Source organism: Drosophila guanche, unplaced genomic scaffold, assembly GCF_900245975.1.
Source record: "Drosophila guanche unplaced genomic scaffold, DGUA_6, whole genome shotgun sequence".
NCBI classification, from domain to species: domain Eukaryota; kingdom Metazoa; phylum Arthropoda; class Insecta; order Diptera; family Drosophilidae; genus Drosophila; species Drosophila guanche.
This window is the reverse complement of record NW_022995743.1, coordinates 4,595,094-4,619,332: the sequence shown is the minus strand read 5'-3', so window position 1 is coordinate 4,619,332 and position 24,239 is coordinate 4,595,094. Positions and strand designations below refer to the sequence as shown.

Here is a 24,239-nt window from a genome sequence, read left to right as displayed (position 1 = left end):
GGGCAATGGGAAACGAAACGAAATGAACTCAACAAACACCCGCAGTGGGGAAAAGGGAGGAGGCGGATAGGGAGGGACACTAAAGATAAACAAGGCAAAGTCGTAAAGAAAAAATACAAACAAATCAAATGGCCAGAAAGGAGGCCAGAGCAGAGAGCGAACGAACAAGAGAGTGAGAGAGATAGAGAGCAAAGTGCACGTAAAAGCTCTCAATGACGTTGCAAAGCTTTTCCATGTCGTCACAGGCGAAAGCACCGCAACGAAATCCGAAAGGAAAACACACAGAAAGCCGACACGATTCGAATCGCATCAAACACTCGACGGCTCTGGCACGGATCGGACGGTAAAGTTGCGCCACAACACATCGCGAGTGCCACGAGAATTTTGGTTATTTTTTTCGAAAACCTAAGATTTTGGAAAACCCCAAAAAAAAAAGTAGAAAAGTTAACTTTAAATATTCTCACACAAAAATCTAAAATATTTCAAACTACAAGTGAAAATATCTAAAAGAAATTTGTACTGCGTTGCGTTTCGGCTTCACTTCACATTTTCTATAAATAACCAACAAAATATAAATGAAAAGAAAGTGAACAAGTGCAAAAATAATTTACCAAACTACACATAAAAAAAATATAAATAAATATACACAGATATCTAGTATCTGTAGGAAAAGTGTGCCGCCGTTTTTTCCTACAATTTATCGATCAAATACATAAGTTCCCCCGACGTCGGGCATATCGCAAACAGCATAAAAAACTCTGCTAATTGTGAGGGGGTTTTTTTTGGGTTGACTGTTCGGATGGATATGCCCAGGGTATTGACCAACAAAACGAGAACGTTGCCATTTGTGGCTCATTAGAGGACACCGACGTGTCGGCAGCAGGCAGCAGGCAGCAGGCGGTATTTCCCCTGGATGAGGTGCCAACTGGTGAAGGAAAGGTATGTTTTGTTTAATTTAATCGCCTAATTGCAGTGTCGTGACCCATATAGATACTACAAAATATATTATATACTTAGACACTCTATATCCTAGTTGTGTGAGCCGCTGGGCCTTTAAGGAGTAATGCCTGCAGGTGTACGGGCGTTGTCGTGCGGCCTGGCACTTTGCACATTTCCTGCCGCTCTTCGATCTGTTTAGTGTTACCCCACCTTTGGCTACACATTTCCCACTTCCATTTCCTTTCATTATACTGTGAATGGGGATGGATAATCATTCGAAATCGTTTCTTTCTCGCTACTCATCGTAAAAGGAGCAGAAATCACTCATTCACCCAGGATCTCTTTCCCATTGCCCCATTGCCGGAGCATTAAATATTCAGTGCTGCTAAGTCGGCAGGGCAGCCTCCTAACGTTTATGGGACTCTGTATCCCCCGATGGTTGGGGCAGGGTTCTGGGTACCCTCGCGAAATGGCCTCGTTTTGGCAATGGATTATTTGAGAGCGAATCCTTTAGGGTGCCATAAAGCATTCGCTGGGTCTCTCTCTTCGGGAAATGGGTAAATAACAATCAATTCGAGGAATGTAACAAAAGATAAATGGATCTCAAAAATGCAGACGGGAAGAATGCATGAAAATCATATAAAATTAAGGAAAAATTTAATCAGAAGTCAGATGGCTTTGCACTGTTGTAAAATGGAAACATTTGGCAGTACAATTACTGTCAAAAGGCAGGAGGAAATAATGCAAATTTATTAATAGGAATTAATGTTAATTTGAGAACAAATACCTTACATTTGAATGCCATTTTACAGAGCCTTTGAGCATAAAAATTCTCCTGTAATTGTCAGAAACAAATTTCACACTAATTGGTACAACTGCGGCTGACATTTTGCCGGATGAACCATTATGGCAAGACCAAAGAAGATAATATCAAATGGCACTTTGCAGTGCGGACAAAGGGAGCCAGTCAGTCAGTGCTGGCTGGCAATCAGGAGCGATACAAATCGCCACAGCAATTCCCCAGCGATCTGTTGCCTAATCAGGAGAGGACATGCCCCCAGATAGACAACGGAAGTCCCTTTTAATACCACTACAATCCACCCATAACAACACCAAAAGCAGCCAAAGCAATGGAAATGAAAATGGGAATGAAAATGGGGAAAATGTTTTTGCTGCAGTGCGGCACTTGGCTTTCAATCCACTGATTTTACCAACTCTCCCACCCACTCGGCCCCGCACTCTAGCTGTCCCTGCAATTGTTTTCCTGTTTGCCAATTAAACTAAAATGTCTCGACGCGTCTGGGCCGCCCTTCGACACGCGACTTTGGGACCACGCCCCCTCCACGCACACCCAAACATGCACTCTCTCTGAGAGCTCGAGACGGGGCAAAGGGAAGAGGGCATGGGTGCACCTATGGCAACTAAATTTTCAGGTAAATTCCATTAGAGTTTTGAAAGACGGTGGGACTCTTAGAGGGAGTCTGCTCCGGTCATAACCAAATTCGTAGCTGGCTTTCAGCTGGCGAATTGGATTGGCCAGATTGGCCTTTGTGCTGCAGCCAACGAAAATTCTAAATTCAATTAAAATCTGCAACGAAACCAGAGGGTGAAGCACCAGGAGCCACCAGGAGAGGCAAAAGCCACTTCCTGGTTGTTGGTTGTCAAGAGAAGAGCAGTGGGAGGATGGGTATTGGATGAACAGAAACAGGATGGGAGTAGACAACACAGTAGCATGGGGCTGGAACCCACAGCGATGGGGGCGCTGACATGTCAAAAGGTTGAGCTCGGTCCTGCACCCCACCACTTAAGCCCGAAAAAAATATTTCTTGTAGTTGACACACTGTCGACCCCCTCTACTCACACCAACCTGGGGACGCGTAGAACATGACAAGCCTCGTGTTCTGTGCCTTTGAGCCAACAATGTTTGGCCAAGGGAGGATGCAGACCGGGCCAGAACGTGACAGAGCCCACTGCCAGTGACAATTGGGACTTTACACTCGAGACTGGAGACTGGAGAGTGGAGTGGCTGTCAGTGGAGCGGTGTGTAGGGGCAGTGCAGTGCATAGCAGTGAAGTGGAGCACATATCCGGCGCCCCAGTCCTGCACACAGCAGACACCGAAACTAACGATAATATTTATGCACACACTTAAAGAGCTGCCAGCAGTCCAAACCGAACGGAAACCCAAAACCAAAACGCAAAAAGCAAACCAAACAAACAAACTATTCAAATGTAAATAAATTCACTGTTGGCACAACTTTTCAGTCATTTTCCCATTTTCCCACTGCACTGGTGTGCCTTTTGTACCTTTCGGACGCAGCTCTGTTTGATGGACACTACAGAATCAGAATCTTTGCTGCAGCATGTGCCCATCCTTTGGGCATAATTGGTCAGCAATGTGCATTCAAATAGCCAAACACGTCCGGGGAATCAGCAAAGTGCTTTCATTCCAGCATAAGGGAAGAGCTAGCTCAGCGCTCAGAGTGGGAGAACAATGCAAACACCTGGCAGAGGTAGAGGTATTGGCTTTTAGGCCGTAAATTCTGTAATAAATTGCCACTTTTTCCCCTCTTTTAATTATATTCAAGTCAATCTTCCTCGCTTAACAGCTCACTTAACGGGCAGATCTAACAAAAGAAGAATCAAATTCCAACAGCAGAAAATCCAATTCCTGAATTCCCGAATAAAAAATCGAACAAAGCCCGAAACGAGCTTGTGAAATCAAATGCAGGCCAATTAGAGAGTGAATCCATTGAGGGGTGCGGTGGAAGGACAAAGGAAAATCGTAAATTTCCTCAATTTATTTTGAGGCCAAATTGGTGCTGCCAAAGAGACAATATACCCGAATGCCATATGACATTCCTTCGATAGTTAATTATGATGTGGCACAAAGTGCCACAGAGGCAGTCACATCACATCAAAGCGAAATGCGGGGGCCAACGGGGTGGCAGCAGGAGCTTTATTTATCCTGACACTAACTAAATGAAGTGAATTTTTGTGTAAACATCTGCGCCCGATGGCTCTTGTCGACTTTGCGTTGATTTGAATCTAAATTGAGAATAAGAGGCCCCCAACGCGGCGCACTGGGAGTAAACAGCCGCCAAAAGGTGGAGCACACGCCAATACACAGAGGGAGAGAGAGGGGGGAGAGGGCACGGGACATACACCCACCATCCCACATATGTTTGTGTGTCATAATCATCGCAAGAGACGTGAAGTTTAAACTAAACAGACAAGCATTTTCCCGCCATTTCTCCATCCAAAAGGAAAGGGGAGGCAGAAAGAGGGAGAAAGGCAGCGACTGAGAAAGACAGAGAAAAGCATTAAGCCCTATAATCTGCCCTTGAGCTCGATTTTGTGCAACGGTTTGGAAAATCTTTCACAAAAATAAATTCCACAACAGATTTGCCACGTTCGAGTCTCCCCACTCCATACACCCCCCTTGGGCTCTTTCTGTTTCTCCTGGCAAGCATATTATCATCGATTTATTGAACATTAAACAAACAAACAAAGTCCAGGAGGTACGAATATGTTCAGCAAGCAAACAGTGGACTTTTTTTCATACTAATTCCACGATAAATTATGTCAAACATATGGAAAATCCAACACACACTTTGTCAAGTGATTTTCCACCAAAGAGATCAACTAAAATGCTATAAAAAAAAAATATATATATATAGATTGTTGATCTGCCCTAACAAGCGAATTTCATCATGAGTCGCACAAATATTTGAAAAACATTTTGCTCTATATAAAAATTCTTGAGACGCTGACTGTCTGCTTGTCTGAGAAAAATGCAAAATAATTTATTTAATCATTTGAAATTTGTTTTCATTCGAGAGGACAGAGAAGGGAAAAGCAAAACAGCACGAAGCCTCATTTCACGTTGGCCCATTATATGTTATGGCCGCCTCAAAGACAACGTGGCGTATGCGTAATAAAAACCTGTCATTTTCATTTAGAGCTCGTTTAGGTTGACACGCTGTACAGCTTGCTGTGTGGCGGGTAAAACAGGATGATTATGATGGGAACTACAAGCAGAACTTGGGCAGCAGCAAGCAAGTGTTCCCCACAGAGAAGACGGTGGAGGGGAGTCTCTGAAGACCTGACCTTAAAGCAACCTGTGGCACACTTTAATTTAACTGCAACAGGTGTGCGCGTGTGCGCGTGTGTGTGTGCGTGTTTGTGCGGCGGCGGCTGACATGGCCATGGCCATGAAAATAAACAAATTGCCACACGGATGATGTTCAAAGGGAAAACCTTAAACAAACGCCTTCCTCCACATCCAATGACAACGACATCTACTGTCACATGAGCAGCGCCCATGGATATGGAGGCAGAAACATGTCCATGAACATGGGCACATGGTCAAGGACATGTTCAAAGGCAGCCAGCCACGGGCACTGAAAAACAACTGAAACACACATTGAAGGCGGTGCCGGGGGCGGCAGGTCAGATTTAATGATCATAAAGCTGAAACGTAGCCTGGAAACAAATGCTTTAACTGCCGGAAAGGCAGAGAAAATGCTTTAACGGGCAGGAAGAAGATTGAATCCTGTTGAGAAACAAGTGCTTAACCTGTCATAATGTCTAGTAATTCCTTTGTAGACAGAAGAATGATCGCTGGGAGCATCCCTACCTCGTTTTCAGTCGTAGCTGGCCTTTAACGGACAGATTCATGATACACAAACATTTGTCAGATCAATTTTCCTTAACAGAACTAAAAACTTTAAGAATCACACAAATATCCATAGTTTCTTGCTTGATCTTTTGATATCAGATATTCTTGCGGAAACTTATAAACTGTATTGAATGTCTCTGTCAATGGAAACAAAAGCAAAGTCTACATAATTTGCGTATTTTTTTGGTCAAACAAAAATCTTTTTTAAACATTGAATGAAAACTGAGCTGAGGGGTTGGACTCTTTTTTCTGTCCATTTAAATCAATTCAATCAACGACCTCTTCACCGGTGTCCACACCCCAGTTTTTCCTCTTTTTGTTTGCCATTGAATACGCTGCCTCACCATCCGCACCCCCTCTCATGCGGATTCCATTCAGAGACCATCAGGCCACACCGGCTGTACCTCGTCCATGCGGTATCTGTTGACACTTTATCGGGATTGTTGTTGTGCCTGTGCCTATGCCTGTGCCTGGGCCCCGTGTGGTGGGAGGTTTATCGGGAACCCCTGGCAATCCAACGCACTTTAGGCCACATTTCTGCGATAGCCTAAGTTGCCTGGAACCGGGCACAGCTGTCATCATCTGCGTACAGGGACATGTAAGAGCACATCGAATGGATGGCCTGATTAACTGGCTGGCACTCCGACGCAAAAACAAAAGCTGTGACAAACAAAATTCAAGCAAAACAACAATTGAGCGTCGAATTTCTGTTAATAACTAGCAACAGACAACCAATGATAACAGGGTGGAAATTGGGGCGGAAAATGTGGGAAAAACTTCACCACATATGAGGCCATAAAATGGCATGACCTCTGGCTGTCTCATTGGATACTAATATAGTACTTGGGCCATAAAAATACCTGTGAACATTAATTGCAGTGTCCAAAGACAACATGCCACTGGGATTCCTAGATTCCTACTTTCACTGTTGGCCTGGTGTGTGTGTGCCTGGACGTCCTATGGCCAATTAGAAGGGAGCCACACACGAGGATCTAAGGATACTGCGATTGCTGCTGCTTCTGTTGTGTTGGCTCAAGCCCTGCGGCATCAATTGAATGCAAACAAGGCGAGGTAGGACAACACTCAGACCCCGTCCACAAAGAGGTACAGGCCAGGACAACGACAACTTCATCATCATGTGGCATGAAGTTTCATGCACGACTGGATGGGTCAGCAGTACCCTTTTTTCCGGTTATTTTTTCGGCATTTTCCTCCTCTAGTCTACGCTGTGGGGCCTTGGTAATGCATCGCTTAACAAAACGGTGGCAAATCAAGCGTAAAGTCGCATGGAAAGTTTGCCTTTTCCTTTCCCCAAGGATTCTTGGTTGCCTTTAAGCTGGTTAAAGTCAAAGTAGGGGAAAGATTTCTGCTTAATCAGTCGTTTTCGGGGACTTGACTTCACGTGTGACTGACAGCAGAAGGTTCCCCAGCATCCTCTTCCTCCTCCTCTGGCGAAAACTCTAACGAGCAAGTCTTTTCTGCCAGTGCAGGGCGCAAGCTGTCTTCGCATATGTGGGTCGGGGGGGCCGCGTGAAACATTTTTCCAGTTTATGTATTCATTCTTCCTTCCTTTTTCCTTTTGCATTATTTACTTTCAAGGGGGACTTGGCCCAATTCCATTGTTTCGGCCAGCAGAAGATGCTTTTCGCTTTGCTCTCGTAAGCCTTTCGCAAGAGAAATCTTCACCGACCCCCCAGCAAGGGTGTCAACGGCTGTGGGAGAAAATAATGCGCGTTATTAATTATTTATGCTGCAATCATTCACAAAAGTTAATTGAGCTCCACGGAGCTTGAGAAACGTGCTGCAAGGGTTGCCCAAGCAAATCTGCAAGTTCTTCACGTCACCAGCAGGCGACAGACCAAGGCAAATCGTTCTAAGCTGCACCCAAATGCCCACAGAGAGAGAGAGAGAGAGAGAGAGAGAGAGAGAGGGGCAGAGGCCTGATTAGATTATGCCACAGGGGCAGGCAGAATGTGGGCTGGGGCAGAAGCAAATGATGCATGTCTAAGTAGCGCGCAGGATGACTAAATGGATTACAAATATGCTTTGATTGGCCCAATGCCCTGCCGTCCTGTCAGGGGCAGATCCGATTCCACGCCACTCTAGAGGGTTTTTTTTTGTCCGACCCTTGGGGCAAATTCAATTTAATTTTGCCTTCTAAGCCATGGCTTAGGGTCCGCCAAGAAGTTGAATTAAATTCGCCTGCGGATCCTCCATTGCCTCAGGCTGCTGCTTCTCTCATGCAAATGGAAATTAATGTCAATTAGGGACTGCAGTCTCTGCTGCGGAATGAAATGTAGTGGAAGCATCTACTAGGAGCTCTGCAAACACCAGCAGATACCAGCAGAAAGTTGCCACATTTTCTGGCATTCCAAATCAAAGTTTATTTACGCTAGGCATGGGGAAATCAAAACGAAGATGATGCAAGGTCTAGATAAAAGTATTTTTAGTTTATGAGAAAGAACTACGTGAGATTAACCAAAGCAGCCACTTCAGAGAGAGAGATCAAGTGGTGCCGATAGCACGCACAGGTGGAAGAGGTCCGAAGACATCAGGAAATATAAACTTTAAAACATATTCATTTAAATTCGCACAAAATGAATAACTAAATCAAAGCCAGACATTCGTAAATCTAAGCATATATCACTGCCAGGTTATCCCTTGGCCAAATCTTCTACAACAAATCGAATTCCCGAAACGGTTGAACCCCTTTGATGGATTTTAGATTTGTTTGTGGCAATTTGTTGGGCCCCGACGTCCACTACGAGGGCGAGTGCTTGGATGGCTGGCTGACTGGCTGACCCAGTTTCCATGGGACGAAAATAACACGAATCTGGCTCTGGCTCTGACTATGCTCTGGGCAGCGGCAAAATCTCTGCTCATGTTTTAATAGCGGCCAGTCGCTGTGAAATGAAAAATCACGTAGCAAATTATGTTGCATGTTGTTACAAATACTCGCACATAAATACAAATATTTCTGTAGTCAGTGCCACTTTTTGCTTTTTGCTTTTTTCAGTTTTCTGTTTTCTGTTTTCAGTTTTCAGCGATTTTCGGTTTTGGTTTTTCGGGTTATTTCTGTAAACATTTCAGCCAGGAGCGAGCTGCGAAACTATTTGAGAAATGTTTAGATTTGATTTGAAATTTGATTTCAACGTTTTGTTCATTCGTTGTGCGCTTTTCACCATTTATTTGCAGAGCACCACAAAAACAAGTAGAACAATAATCATCACAAAATCCACCATCCAAATCTCAGATTATGAGACATGCAACAGCAAAAAATAAAGAACAGACAACATCAAGAACATCAGAAAACATCAAGCCAGAACAAGCAGAACCACAGCACGAAACACCACGAAATGCTTAGAGCACAAATATAGAAAATTCTAGATTTGGCAAATTAGGATTTAAAAACACAACCGAAAGGCGAAAGGCATAAGCGACACGAGCACAACACAGAAATTTCGCCTGGGAAAAGCCTCAGCAAACAATAGCCAAGATGGTCGACGACATTTCCCCCATGCACCATCGCATGCAGAAGAAGACACGCAGCGCCTCCATTTGCGCCACGGGGGCCAGCATCGAGACGGTCATCCATGGCCTGCCCACAGCCTCGGGCAGTGCCACGCCCGAGGGCGGCACACCCGGCTACCGTCGACGCCGGCCGGCCACACGCTCCCAAAGTGCTCGCATCACGTCGGGTGCCAGATCGGTGAGTACACAAATAGTAGATAGTCATATAATACATGGTAGAAACATAGATACCTCCACAGCGTACGTAAATTTAGCATTTGCTTTTGCCTGTCACTCGCTTCTTCTTGTGTTGTTTGCAGAATGTTTGCCACGAACATGCGCATATACGTGGGACATGAACTGATTTAATATATAGTTAAATAAACATATTTAAGTAGCTGCACGTTTCTCACTTCACGAATGTCTTCCACATATTTATGTGTGAGTTTATAGAGCATTGTCATCTGGTTCTCGAATAAACAGAGGAGCAGCAGTGGCAAGAGCCACAACTGCAAAGCTGCAATGAAAACATTTCACAGACCAGAACAGGGATCAAATGGAATGTGTTAAGCATTTAAGAGACTCGTACAAGTAATTTAATGAAATCTAATTGAGAAACAGGCAACTTTCAGTGGTCTTTTGCAATGATAAAACGGATTAGGTGCAAGGCAAATGGGTTTATATATTGCCCCCGAAAGATGTTACCCATTGAGGCTTGTAGTTAAGGATTGTAGCGGTGATGATGTGAACATTTTTAAATGGGAATTGTATAAGTAAATCAATCTCTAGGACTGACGATAGCCTTTTGCACTTGATGGACCAGCAGACGAGTGTGGCGCTCGCTTATTAGCTGATCCTCGAACTGCGTGCTGAGCGGAATGGAGTGCAGTTTGCCAGCCTCAGCGACGGGGTCTGCCACGGGTTCAGGTGTCTCTGGCGTTTCCATGGAGTCTCTGGGCTGACAGGACCTGGCCGACATCCTGGACAGTCGTTGGTCACAACGTAGACGCTTTGCTTGCTCCATGGCCTCCTTTTTGGCAGCTGATTTGTGGCTGATGGAGGTGTACACACGCGTCTCCGGGCACTTGGGCGGCATGCGGAGACACTGGCAGTAGCTGAGATTGAACATGAAATACTCCTTAAAGTCCTCGTTGGGCTGCAGCAGCTGCTGGTAGTGCTCCAGACTGTCCAGATCCATGGGATCCAGCTGCCGTGCGGCGCAGTCCAGCTTCAGATGCATGCTGAAGAAGTAATCGAACAGATCGTCCACCAGATCGATGAAGAAACGGATGGGCTTGTGAAAGGCATCGCCCAGAATGAAGGGCGTCTCCTCCTCGAGATCCAGTTTGCTGCACTCGCGCCGGAAGGTGAGGACATACGACCGCATGGACTCAATGCCCCACCACTGGCTCTTGTTGGAGCGTATGATAACCTGGTAGTGGATGAAGTACTTCTGCACGATCTCCTCCGACGGCTCCACGGCATACAGCTGCGCGCACTTGCAGCTCACGTCCACATCCATGGCGATTCTGTAGCGCTGAATGAGTTCCCACAGCGTTGAGGCAGCTATTCGCTGCAGTTCCATCTCCTTCTTAAAGGTGTCATAGATGTAGCGATACTTCTTCTCCAGCGACAACAAAATACTCAGCACTCTTCCCTCCACGCTCCCCTCCTCGGCGGCGACCAACTTGCTCAGTGCCACATTCACGCCGCTCACGGTGGCGGTGAGTTGCAACTGGGTATACGTACTCACCGGAATGGTTATCGTATGTGGAGTCCTTCCTTCGTGCTCCATTTTTGTTTGTCATATGCTGGCCGGTGGGGGGGATTTCAGTCTATCCGACTGGATTGAAGTTACATTGAATCCAAAGGCTGCTTGCTGCTCCCTTCGCTATACACATTCTCTCGGCAAGCAAGCGAGAGTGTGAATTGAATTATATCGTGGCCAAATTCAATTTCTGTTGCTGCCAGACAAAAAGCACCGCCACGTGGCATACGTTGCGTATGAGCGTTGCTCCCATCCTCCTCTTTAATATAGTAAGCAAACGAGGCAACAAAAAGCAACGCTTGTGCAATGTGTGCCGCCATCGCATCAAAGTCCGTGCTAAAAATGTCGCTTCCATCGCTTCTGATGCGCCCCAAGCTGGTAATTTAAATAGAAAAAAAGTTTACAAGTCAGCGATGATGCTGCTGCCACACATGCTCCACGTTTTCAGCTTCTGCTCCAGCTACCGCCTCTACTGCTGGCTGCTCGCTCCTGTCTCCTGTCTCCTGCAACTGTTCCTGCCACAACTTGCGCAGCATAAAGGCGTTCCTCTGTTTGCTGTGGGCGTGGCTGTAATGAGTTCGCAGCTACCAGGAAAATCAGCAAAGACTGCGCACCAAATTACTTTTGTTTATGAAGAACCAAACACACACACAGAGAAAACAGAAAGCCATTCCTCTGACGAATTCAGGAGAAACTTTTGTCGATGTTGGTGCTGATAAGTTGGGGCATAGCACAGTACTCGCTTTCCATCCACAGACGGACAAAGTGTAATGAGATGATACAGCGGCAAACGACAACTAAAACTTAAACAGAGAAGAGCACAGAGATTCCAAAGCTATTGAGCGTTGAACTTTTGAAAGAACAATCCACAAGTAAATCGACTAAAGAACTCAGCCAGTCGTCTAGCGAATGACATTTTGCTTTGAACTTAAGTTTTTGTTTAGAAAAATTGCAGCTAAAAATTGCAGCTAAAGAGTAAAATATGTAAACAGAAACGAGCCACAACAATTTATTATTAACCAGCGAGCCACCATCTTCAAATGGCGGCAATTAAAAGAATAAATTATCAGTTCTTTGGCAAAGGACTAATTGGGGATTAGATGGGGCACAAATTGAAGACACGACGAGACTCGTAGCAATGAATGAATGAATGCAGGAAGCAATTAATTTCCAAGAACAAGAAGGCGAGACGCCATCCGAGCGTGGACAAGCTGCATCCGAATGGATCAGCAGACACACACACACACCAACCACAAGATACATAGATACATTTGATAGTGCTCCTCGTCCTCGTGCTTATACTCGTATGTTTGCCTGGCATGGGCGGGTGGGCAGTAATATTTGATTAAGCCACAAAAGTAGAGCATGGCGGAAAAAGAAGAGCAATTTCTGGTCACGAGAGCCACCACCATGAAATGTAAGTAAAATAACTGTACGATGTATGTACTTAAGTGTATTTGTGGCAGTCCGGCAGTCCGCGCCTTGACCATAAAAAGCGCAAAGAGCGGCCACTAAATAAACAAGAAACGTTTACACTGACAGCTCGGCTAATGGCCCAGCCACCATCCAAAGTTTACTCTCCACTCTCCACCCTCTTTGTGTGGATTTGTCGGCTTTTGCCAGCTCCGCCTGACTAAACTCTCGACGTGCCCCAAATCCATGGCCACTTGACAGGCAGCGCCACGTAACAAACGCTTCCGGCATTTCCACAATTCAACGTGCAAAGCGTAGGGCAAGGGAATGATGTGTGTGTGTGTGTGTTGTGGTTGGAGCCAAGGAAGCCGGAAGCAGGTAACAAAGTTGGACATTTTGCATGCGGTTATAAATATATTCCTCCACCGAGGTACCCCTCATGCTGGACCGCAAAGAAACAGCGCACCAAGAAGCTGGTCGGGGGCTGTCGGACAGGTGCTGAAATTAGTTTTCGCTCACACCCCGAGAACAACTGACACAATTTTGTGCGGGACGGAGGCACGTTTCCGACCACTGCCGTGGCAGTCAACGTGACAAGCACTTGGACTTGGAGGTTCCTTGAATGAACTTTTGGGGAGGAACAACTTTTGAGGCGTGCGAAACAAGTGCGAGGCTGATTGCAACTCGAGTGGTGCCGGACCGCCCTCATTCAGAGCGTTTAACCTTGACATTTGTGTGGAAATCCCTTGAAGGGCTCTGATCACAGACGACCACAGTCATAGGCGCCGCCAATAGTCGCTTCGAGGCTGTGCCAAGTGGCAGGTCAGCCGATAAATTATGGCAAAAGTGCGAGGGGACCTGCCCGGGGCTAGATGTTGTCCCACAGAGGACAAGCAAATGCAATTTGATTTGAGTTGAGAGAAGTTGAGAGAAATGCAATTTAATTTCTCCCTCAGTCAGTCAGTGACAAGGTCACTGGCACATCCTGCTGCAGTCCATAAATCAAACGGATTTTGCCTTAGGGATCTAAGCGATTTGCCTTCGACATTTGGATAGATGAATGGATAGAGATAGAGAGATGGATGGATGGATGGCATGGATTTTCCCGGTTAAGTTGTTTAACAGAGTTCCCTTTGCTTTTTGCAGGTTCGCCAGCGCACCAAGGCACAGCAGCAGCAGCAGCAACAGCAGCACACGCTCCAGGAGACGCGATCCTATTGCAACAGCGAGCCGCGTCTCAGCGAGACAGAGACGCCACCGCAGCGACGCAAGCTCTCGCAACGTCGGCCCCAGCCACACGGTGAGTGCGAAATATATTATTTGGTGTAGTCGCAGTTGGTGTAGTTGTAGTCCCTTTAATGGCTAAACAGAGCCATCAAAAAGCTGTGCAACAAATTAGCCAAGTGCCGGGCTCTGACGGTTTATGCGGCATAAACGAAGCTCTCAGCCAAATTGGTCGCCGCACGACACCATTGAAAAATTGACCATAAATGGTTTAGTGGCTGAACAGCTGAAACAGCGGGTGGCCAAAGGACTTTAAGTTCGTCACACAGCTGCAAATATTGGCCAATTTTGGACTACATTCACGTTCACACGGTTTCACGGTTCAGGGACTTCAGGCCTTCCGCTCGCTACTTATGTGTACTCGTAGTGCTGGCCAATGACGTGAATTCAATTAGCGTTGCGGCCGCCACTGCTAGGTCATTGAACCCCCATTGTTGACCCAGTTTGGGCCGAGCGGCAAACTGTGCAACGCTTCCGTTTCCTCCTGCCACCTAAGGGCCACACTCAGGCGCTCTCCCACTTAAGTATGTGGGCACAAAACGGCACAGCTGCATGCAATTAATTAGCTGCAAATAGTTAATGCAATTTAATGTGTAAACAAGTTGTTTTGCTTAATTTAATTTCCCCGTTTTTGTGATTGTGATTGCAGGGCACAGAAAATCGAACGCCTTCCTGGACGTGCCCACCATGAACATGCATCACCTGCGCGTCAACGATGACGACGAGGATGTGGACAGACTGCGCACATTCAGCGCATCCAAAGGAGGTGAGTGGAAGACCAAGACAGGGACTGTAAGATGCCAGGGGGGGGGGCTCCTCGACAAAGGTCTCGGTGGACCATTTTATTAATTTCGAAATTGAAAGTCCACAAAAGCCTTGGGGCACACACCAGATGACTGGGATTACACATGATCCCAACAATGCAAACAGGACAGCTGGTTCTGGGTCTCAGGCTTAGGGGAACCAGGGAACAGGATATGCCTGTATGCCAGAAGGCATAAAATTATAGTTTTGCTCCCAGACACGCAGCCTCGCAATCCCTATTGAAATCTTAAAAGGTTGTTACACAATGATGTTAAGGAGATATCAGTGGCACTAAATGCCACTCCAAATAGAATATGAATACCCCAAGGCACACCCACACACACACCCCATACATATGCAAACGCACTCACACATACACGGCACAGACATGTGTAGTTTTCCCCCATTATTTGTGTATGTGTCTGTGTCCCTGTTTGTGCTTTTCCTTTTCTCGTGCCTTTTGTATTCTATATTTGTGTCACGTTATTATTACACATACGCACCGTGGGCCCAACGCCTAACGATTGTGTAAAGTTTGCTCTTAAAGGCATGGCATAGTTATGGTAGGGAAACTTTAAGGACACAGAGGGCAGCGCTTGGCTCATGCTTCCAAAATCCACCTGCTAATTATTTCAATTATGTCTGCCCCCCACAAAAGGTCAAATGAGTTTTGAAAATGTCATTAACTACTGAGTAAATATAGTTACACAAAATAATCGGATTAGAGCTGATAACAAACAAATGCATTCCATCAAAGTTGTCGGAATTGCTGCAAAAATCAAATTGCTAAAGTTTTCAACTTCAGTTTGAGCTGAGCTAAGAGCTGAGCCTCAGCATTGGTCGCTATGGTGCCCACTCTGTGGCAGGCAGTTAGTTTCCTCCCCACTCCAAGGAGTTTTTGCATGCACAAATGCATGGAGCAGACCTTAAGTACGTGTTTAAGCCCACCCAGACAGGCTCACAACACGAACTGCCAGAATCGAGCACGAAGCACCAGAGCTCTGAATGGGGAGCCATCCAAGCACTTGAACTGACATGACAGCAAACAGACGACATGTCCACGTCTTAGCTACAGAAGGTGTCATAACTAAGTCATGAGGCAAAAGAAAATCCCTGGGAACTGCATGAAATATGATAACAAGAGTCGAGCGGCAGACAGCGTCCCATTTTGCATGCATGTCAGGGGAACAACCATTGACAGTGATCTTGAGTGTGCCTGCCGTCTTCCCATCGAAAGGGTATCAGCATTTCACTCTGCTGTGTCGGCTATTTCCCTTTATTCCCCAGGCAACTGTCAGGGATGAGCAGGAGCTGGGAACGGGAAACGGGAAACGCATTGCATATTAAAATTCAATGAAGTGTCTGTGTTTGCTCAACTAAATTGTCAGGGGAAGCTGTCTTGCGGTTTTGCCATATCCGAGTCATGTGCGCTCATTTAATTAAAGTTAATACGCTCGAGATGTTGGACTAAACCAAAAGGAGAGAGCCGAAAGTTGTAGCTCTAGCCATCATTCATCAATTACGAGTATGTTTAAGGTTCGGATGCGTGGTAAATGCAAAGTGGAGAAGGCCCCGACATTGATGCTGTTTCTGTTGGATAAATTGAAACGCCCAAGCGAGTGTCAGTCACCGATGGCAGCCAATGAAGCACCATAAATGAAATTTTCATTTACAAATTCCCACCCAGCCCACCAGACAATGGTCCCGAGTGTCCTCCTTGTGGTACGCTCCAGTGTGTGGCCATGGGGAGGGTATTATAAATCGAATCATAATTGAATAATGCACCATCGCATCGAATGGATTATAAGCCAAATGTGTCTGTTGCCAATTCTCGAATGCTTTTGGCCAAATGCTCAGCATTCGTTGCTGTATTTATAGAAGTGAGAGTTTTTCCTTTTTGTTTAGACAATTTATAACCTTGAAGGCGGTTAATCATAGAAATACGAATGTGTATTCCAGCAGCATATGCAACATCTCGTGCCACACTCGCCCCACTCTAAATCAATCGACAAATATAATGTTCAGTTTATTTGCTTAAACGGTTATTCTTTATTCAAACAAAGAGAAATACAAGGAGGAGGTGGGTAAAACTAACATCAAAGAGAAAGTTGAGTAAAACATTCCCAAGATGGATGGATGGCTGGCTGTTTGGATGGTAGGAGAAATGCTGAACATTATTGCACACATTAGTCAGCTGGAATTATGGAAATAGCTAGAATGGCAAGTTAAATTACAGTCTCTACCGGCTGCAGGCTAAAAATAAACATTGAACATTGCACAAATATTTGAACGAAAATAAAACTAAATCGCAATTTTTATCGCTGCCCGTTTGCACCTTTTCCAAATGAATTGTTTCCCACGCGCCGCATCCCGGCTCGTAATTTTCCCAAATACAGCAACAAAAATCTGTACAATATTTGGACACCCAAAACGAACAGTTTTATGGCTTTCCAATGATGATGATGACGACTCGCCCAGGCCGCAGAGGGAGTGAAAATGAATTAAAAATTTCGTACGAAATGTGTAAATGTTTAGAATCATTTTGGTAATTAATTCAATTTTGCACAATTAACGACCGCAGATGAGCAACGAGTGAACTGCCAGAGACTAGTGAAAGATCTCTGATGAAGATCTATACATTTTACATACATATGTACATATATTGCTTCGTTTCACGGCTGAATGCAATAAGGCGGGCCATAAATCTATTTATGACATTTCAAATGTACACAGCATACATAAATACACACAATCACTCGTACACTTACATAAACTCGGCGCAGATCCGATCCGAACAGCACAGAGCCTGGTGCCAGACCATATACATAGAAATGTACATATTTACATACATTGTACATTTCCTTAACCCATTGCCATTTGCCTGGGGCATGAGATTATAATTGACAATGACCGCAGGTTTTTGACTTTTGGCATTCGTTGGGTAATATCTAGCCATAGGCATTGTCTGTGCGGGAATGACCAGCATATGGTTGCATGGCTTAATTTCAGATTATCGGGAATATATTCATGCTTTTTGACAATTTTTGCCATATTTTAATCAGGGTGCAGTGGGGACAATATCCCTGAAACTTTGTAAATACATTGTACTTTTTAATTGCTTCATTTTTGCGCAACGTTTCTGATAAATATTCATTTTATATTCCTGTGTAAATATTCGAAAGAGTCCAACGTTTATGTTCAACCATTTTGCTGCAGGAAACATGGGCTTTAATTTTAAATTTTCAATTGTAAATAAAATACCTAACTGCAGAGGGGGGGCAGACAGATGGCGGGTGGGTGTTTTGTGGTAGATGGAGAGTGGGTTAACATGGTATTGCAACAGCCACAGATGCGAGACACAAAAGACAGATTAACTACTATTGTGGCTGGTGCTGCCCTTGTGGCAGGAAACTGTAATTTCTGCCTGTGCTACGTGGCATTGGCTTTGCACGCGTTGCACATACGCCCTGTCTGCCCTGCTCTGTTGTACGCGACTCCGGCAGGTGGACGGACTAACAATGCCGGAATACAATATGCATTTGGAATACGAAATGGGTGACGTTTTTACCCGTGTATTTTGGCACATTTTCCACTCGTTTTTCATTCTCTATCTCGTTCTCTCTTGGTCCTCTCGCCCGCATCCAGGCATCATTAATCGCGGCGACTCGTTCCGACGTCGACGTTCGCGCAGCAACAGTCTGGCTCCATCCAGCCCCATGCACGCCCGAAACGGAGTCGGCGGTCTGGGCGGCCATGTGGGCGGTGGCAGCAGCCAGGGCCTGGGCTCCGCCTACAATGGCGGCGGCAGCAGCAGCAATGGATTTGGACACGGACAAAGCGCCCAGGAGAACCACCAGCCGGTGGAGTTCTATCGCGTGGAGATGCTGGGATCAGCGGGCGTCGGCAAGCAGGCGCTCGTCTCCCAGTTCCGCACCTCGGACTGCATCAATGCGTACGATGGGCCAGGTCAGTAGTTGGAAGACGATTACTCAATCTCAATTGATATCCAACCAAGTGTACGTTATCCCTTTTGCAGAGTGCGATGAGGCTGAGCAGAACATCTCCATCATCTTGAATGGCACCGAGTCGGAGCTCAAGTTCCTCACTGGCAACCCGGACAGCAAGGTGAATAGTCATTTCTCAAATGGACAGAACACAAACCCCTCCACTCCCTCCTAGACACACACACACACACATACGCACGCAGAGAGTCAACAGCTTAAGCCATTTGTGTTTGTAATTGTCGTTGAATATTTCACCATTAACTCGGACTCGGACCGCAAAACCGACTGGGGATGTGCCTGTGGCTCAGGCTGTCACTGCCGACGGCAAGACAAATGAGTCCGTTCGGACAGCACAGCTGAGATTTGCGCCAGGGTCCGAGAGTAATTTGCCAACTGGACGAGCACTGCACAAAGTGAATTTATTACAAATGCAAAACGAGCTCTGGAATTGCGTGGACACGCAACAGAGTCCAGTAGCCGCTTCCGAACTGCAACTAATTACGGACAAGTGCCGGGAATGCTTCTGGGTGGTTATTTCATTTCAAACATTTAAGGAATTCATTTAAAATCCAGCCACGCAGCAGCAGCAACGCTCTGAGCAAGAAAAGGGGAAGAAAAGCGACAGCAAAAAGCACCAGAAATAATACAAATAAATACAATAAGAGTGCGCGCGCGGCTGTGCAATCGAAATGCCAAATTGCTGGACAAATGCCAAATGCTGGCCCCTGTCTGCGCTGCTGGCAATATAAACGAACGCGCGTTGATGATAATTATAATCGCTGATGACGATTACCCTGATGATGGCGATGATGATGATTGCAATGTCGAGTCGTTGACAAAACAAAAGGAAACGGACACAATTTATACATTTCTGGAATGCGAGAGACCAGAGCCGGCAGCCGCATTAAAGGCGCCCGCCCGCGCATGGCTGCCAAAAAGTTGGCTGAACAAAAAAAGGAAGGCAAATAACAAATTGCTTAAGGTCTGACCTCGACCCCATGCTCCAGCGAAACATACTTCAAACGTGTGCGCCCCGCGGCAGCACCCAGCGGCGAGGTGCAAAATGAACAAATGTCGGATGTGCCTGGCGTGGCTTTATGAGCCTCAAACGGAAGCCAGGACGAAAAGGCACCAACCGAAAAGCGCCAAAAAGAAAGGAAACTTGCCAACGTCATCAGGCCACAATAGACATGCGAAATAGAGCCCTAAAGTAATGCGAAGTAATCCATATTTTAGTGTTGATTGGAGACGGGAGAATGTCTTCTAAAGGTTCGATTGAGAGGTATCCAGTATTGAATGAATGAAGACTTACTTCTGATACTGCTCATTAGACTGCGGGCACAAACAGCTCCTGCCCTAAGTCTGGCTGACCTGTTAATGGCAGGTGACCGGCACCGATCCCGGTCCCGAGCCTTTTAAAATGAACATCATTAAAAGTCTGGCCAAGTCGGGGGGGGGGGCGAACCTCTTTGCCCTCAGCTTGTTACTCGTCGCTGCCAAGTGGCCATAATTTTAATTTTTACGAGCATAAAATGCAAAAAGTGCGCTAACAAAAGCATACAAGGAGCAAAAGGAGCAGCTGGAGAAGCTCCCTCTCTCTCTCCTCCTTTCTCTCGGAGGCGACTGCCTCGCAGTTAGGAACTTTTAATTTCACTCCGGCTAACTGCAATAAAACACGGCATTAAATATTTTCAGCAGAAGCGAACGAAACGACCCAGGGGCTCTTAGAATGTTGTAAACTTGTTGAGTTCTGTGTTTTAATTTGGATTCTCTTTCGTCTTCCGTTCTTTCGCTTTTTGCAGGACGACCTGGAGGAGGCGGATGCATTTCTGGTGGTCTACTCTTGCATTGACAAGGAGTCCTTCACGCGGGCCAAGCAGATACTATCGCGACTGCAGGACATGGACTTGCACCGCCATCGCCCCATCATTCTGGTGGCCAACAAAATTGATTTGGCCCGCTCACGCGCCGTCTCTGCACAGGGTAAGTAGCAATTAGCAGGCAAGTGGCACAGCCCACAGCCCACAGCGCACAGCCCAAGGGCTGCTATAGCCTCCGGGCAATTGCATTCATTTGCATCGTCAATTAAGTGGCGTGACCGGGCATCATGGTTATGCATGGAGTGCCTCTTTCATGTCCTCATCCGCATCCTTGATTTGTGCTCCTCAGATGGCAAATGTCTGGCCTGTGCGTTCGGAGCCAAGTTTATCGAGGTCTCGGTGGGCATCAATCACAATTGCGACGAGCTGCTGGCCGGAACCCTCACACAGATACGCCTCAAGAAGGACCAGAATATGTTGCAGGTATGCATGGAAGGACAAATCACTCTTTAGACCCACTCCAAAGCCCCCTAAAACCCACCCTACCCCCCATTGATGGATAGAACTAGCTCTAGATCCAGTATATCGGTTGCAGTAAAAGTTAGCTGGTTGGTTGTTCATCTGCTCCATCTAGTACTACTACTACTCTTCTGTTCTATTCTCAACTATCCCCCCAACTATCGCCTTCTCTGAGGGTTTCTTCCATGTGTAATACTTTTGTATCTATGTATCTCTGTATGTAATCTATGTCCATTGATCGCTTTCGCAGCTGAATCCAAAAAAAGTAAAAGATAAATATAAAATTAAAGATAACAAGAACGTAGAGACTGTAGAAACTGATCAATTTCTGACTGATCTTAAGGCCGACGATGGGGTAAGTAAATCAGAAGCTCCACCTCCGCCCCGTTTCAAGTTCTTCCAACTCCAACTCCAACTCCAACTCTACCCCCACACGCATGATATAGTATCTAGGTTGAAATTTCCTCGTATATATGTATATGAATATCCTGTCCTGCCCATTCCTGATATCTTGCCAAAAGCCACAAACAGCACAAAAGTTTTGTAAATTTGCCAGCAAGGAAATGTGTCAAGTCAAGCTCCTAGACAACTGCCAAACTGTTGTGCTCTCTTGTGTGTTTGTTGTGTTTGTTGTTTGTTTGTGTGTTATTTATTATCTAGTGTGTGCCCCTAAACTCCTGAGCCAGACCCAGAACCAGCACATGAAAAATGCAAAATAACTCTTCAATGGCTGCCAACCAAAAAACCCAAAAAAAACAATTCAATCGAGTGGCAAGAACATGTAAAATAATGTTCACAAAGAATTCCCCTTGCTTGCCACTCCCCCCACCCCTTTACCAGCTTCCTTGCATAAAGTTGAAATTGTAGAACTAACATTTAATTGACTTACAGGGCCATCGGGATGGCAGCTCGCCGGCACATTGGTACAAGAGCCGCAGCGTGATGCTGGCCAGCATGAAGGCTCGACAGATGCTCACCTGGATACTGGGCAAGGAGGACTCCAAGTTCAAGCACTGCGAGAATCTGCAAGTGCTATAAGCCATAAACAAAAATTGATGTAAACCTACATAAGCAGAAGGCTTTATCATCCAATATGTAAACAGGTTTCGATAGTTCGAAGCAGGCAAATCGAAGCAGCCCTCTCTGTCCCGCCCCTGGGCAGATATAAGCCACAAATCGCATTAACAATTTACAATTTCCGATGCGTGCTGTAAGCCTAAGCCTGATAATCAAAAATTAAATCAAATTTAATGCTAATCAAAATCAAAGGATCGGTTATGAAGATAGAAGTTTAAGCAGAGCAACTTAATGGAACCAAGCGAAGCAGCAACAAAGAACAACAAATATATATAGTACTTACAATACTTAACTGTACTTAACTAGCAACTTTAATAAACTTTTCTAAGCTATGAGCATGTTAGAGGGAATATTTTTCATAAGCTGACTAGCAGAATGGAATGCTATTTACACGGAATGCGAGCAAACGATACCAAAATATGTTTATAAATTGTTAAGCAAATGCTGTCTGTAAGAAATATGTATAGCTCAGAATATACGTTGCATAAATTTGAGTTTCTTATTTATAAGGGGAGTCTTACAGGGTCTTGAATCATAAGAAAGTTGTCTTCATTGCGCTTGAAATGATTATACAAATAATTATAGTAAACATTTATGGGTGTCCATCGTATACTAGATATAGAAATTCAATATTCTTTGTGTCTTCCTTAGTCAAATATGTATGCGTATTTGTGTGTGTGTGTGTGTGTGTGTAAATGTTTATATATGTATGTCAGGGATCCATAGATGTATGTAAATCCCACTTAAATATGCATTGCAATGTATGGAATTTGAATGTCATCCACTGCGACAGGCACGAACAGCAAATTTGTAAATGTTTGCACGATGTGGAAGCATGGAAGAAGAGGAAAAACTACAACAATAATATTACCATTACACATAATGGACACTAAATAGATTTGTGTGTGTATATATGCTAGATATTGGCATAGGTTCTACCGTGTATAGAGTATAAAAAGATATAATAAATAAATATTTAAATGTTTAACAATATAAATTACTTAACTCTTTTATTTCTTACGTTCGATTTGTACAAAAAAAGTAATGAAAATGCGAAATGAGGCTGCATCTATGTGTAAAACCTTATAAATTGGTTTGTGAGGCTTATCCAAACTGCTGCTGAGGATTTCCAACTTGCCTCGCCACCTGCGAACGATAACGGAAGAGTGGGCGGAACACATTTATCTCTGCTAGCTCCATGTCATCGTTCGCCTCATCCTCGTAGGCAAGCTCGTCCAATGCTCTCCTCAGGCGGCTCAGTGTCCGCTCATATCGGTACACATTGTCGAGGGCTTCGCTGGTGGAGATGATGGGTTGTGTTTCCGCCTCTGTGACAGCACTCAGTCTTTGAATCTGCTCTGTGGGTGTGGGATGGTCTCGGGGATAGGCACACACCATATTGAGAGCGGCGAAGCAGGCGATAAACCGAAAGATTTGCTGTTGGTGTGGTTAATCTCCATTAAATGGATGCGACTTTGAGGCTTACGCGGCTCCACTAACCTTTTTTGACAGCATTTTTGTGTGGGAGTTTTCTGCTTCGGGGCTTGTCTTGCCTGTGCTATTACAATTGAACTGATTTTAGCACGACTGTGGCTTGTAATGTGTGGCTTCAGTTGACTTGGCATCGCAATTTATACCTACAATTGGCAAAATGTTTTGCCCAGCTCCGCTAGCAGTGATTATCACCTCGAGTAGTTCTAATTTATCGCCTTGATTTTCACATCTGAAGCTCGCTGCACTGCAATGTGCCCGGCACAAATTAGCGTTTTGGCGCTGAAAATAAGACCATTTTCCGCTCTCAATCGAAACTGGAGGAAGCCGGATCTTGTGCACACAGGCCACTTTGTTTTCCTAAGCTCAGTTATTGTCAACAATATTCCCCACTGACTAATACTTATTTGCCAATCATTTGCCCGGTCGCGTGTCTCATCGCATGAGTATTAACTCATGATCACAGGAACAGTAATTCCCGGTAAGCCGACTCGGCGTCTAATTGAAAAAGTAAATCATATGGCGAGTGGTGATTTCCAAATATTACAGAATGTGCCACTTACATTCCATATCAATATTATAGTGTTTTTAAGTAGTAGGAAAACTTTGTTTTATTTTAAATTCAAATAAGTAGCTGAAATTTGGACAATTTCGATCAATTCGTAGCTGCACGTGTGTGAATGGCAAGGTGACAACCAGTGCCGACAAAACAGTAAACATTTTTGCTCACTTTTTTGTTTCCACCAAATTCTATCAACAATTAAACAAGAGCAAGAATTAAGACTTATATTTTCTTGTGGATAATTGGTTAAACAATCTTATAAAATTATATGTTCAGTGCTGGGGCTTCTATCTTGCTGGTAATCTTCAATGGAATATCAAAATTGAGGAATATTACTTTCATCAGTATATTTACAGCTTATTTCGGTA

The 24,239-nt window shown here is 45.1% G+C and overlaps 3 protein-coding genes across 5 annotated transcripts; 1 reads left to right on the top strand and 2 right to left on the bottom strand.

Annotated features, from left to right (window-relative positions):
- The first annotated feature begins 307 nt into the window (after window positions 1-307).
- Window positions 308-22,811, top strand: LOC117585854 (GTP-binding protein RAD). Of its 3 annotated transcripts, XM_034275607.1 has the most exons (10): window positions 308-939; window positions 8,815-9,328; window positions 13,457-13,610; window positions 14,244-14,360; window positions 18,044-18,364; window positions 18,435-18,523; window positions 20,205-20,385; window positions 20,572-20,705; window positions 20,992-21,096; window positions 21,633-22,811. In XM_034275607.1, the coding sequence occupies exons 2-10, from the start codon at window positions 9,116-9,118 to the stop codon at window positions 21,777-21,779; spliced, it is 1,461 nt and encodes a 486-aa protein (XP_034131498.1). In that variant the 5' UTR covers window positions 308-939; window positions 8,815-9,115; the 3' UTR covers window positions 21,780-22,811. The 3 variants fall into 3 exon arrangements, with proteins under 3 accessions (XP_034131498.1, XP_034131517.1, XP_034131507.1); XM_034275626.1 differs by lacking the exon at window positions 8,815-9,328 and having other exon boundaries at window positions 309-939; XM_034275616.1 differs by lacking the exon at window positions 20,992-21,096 and having other exon boundaries at window positions 309-939.
- On the bottom strand, window positions 9,762-10,939 carry LOC117585876. Its single transcript, XM_034275627.1, has one exon. The coding sequence runs from the start codon at window positions 10,922-10,924 to the stop codon at window positions 9,908-9,910; it is 1,017 nt and encodes a 338-aa protein (XP_034131518.1). The 5' UTR covers window positions 10,925-10,939; the 3' UTR covers window positions 9,762-9,907.
- On the bottom strand, window positions 22,802-23,477 carry LOC117585885. The gene is made up of 2 exons (XM_034275641.1): window positions 23,319-23,477; window positions 22,802-23,255 (listed from the first exon to the last, which is right to left on the bottom strand). The coding sequence occupies exons 1-2, from the start codon at window positions 23,331-23,333 to the stop codon at window positions 22,923-22,925; spliced, it is 348 nt and encodes a 115-aa protein (XP_034131532.1). The 5' UTR covers window positions 23,334-23,477; the 3' UTR covers window positions 22,802-22,922.
- Window positions 23,478-24,239: the final 762 nt, after the last annotated feature.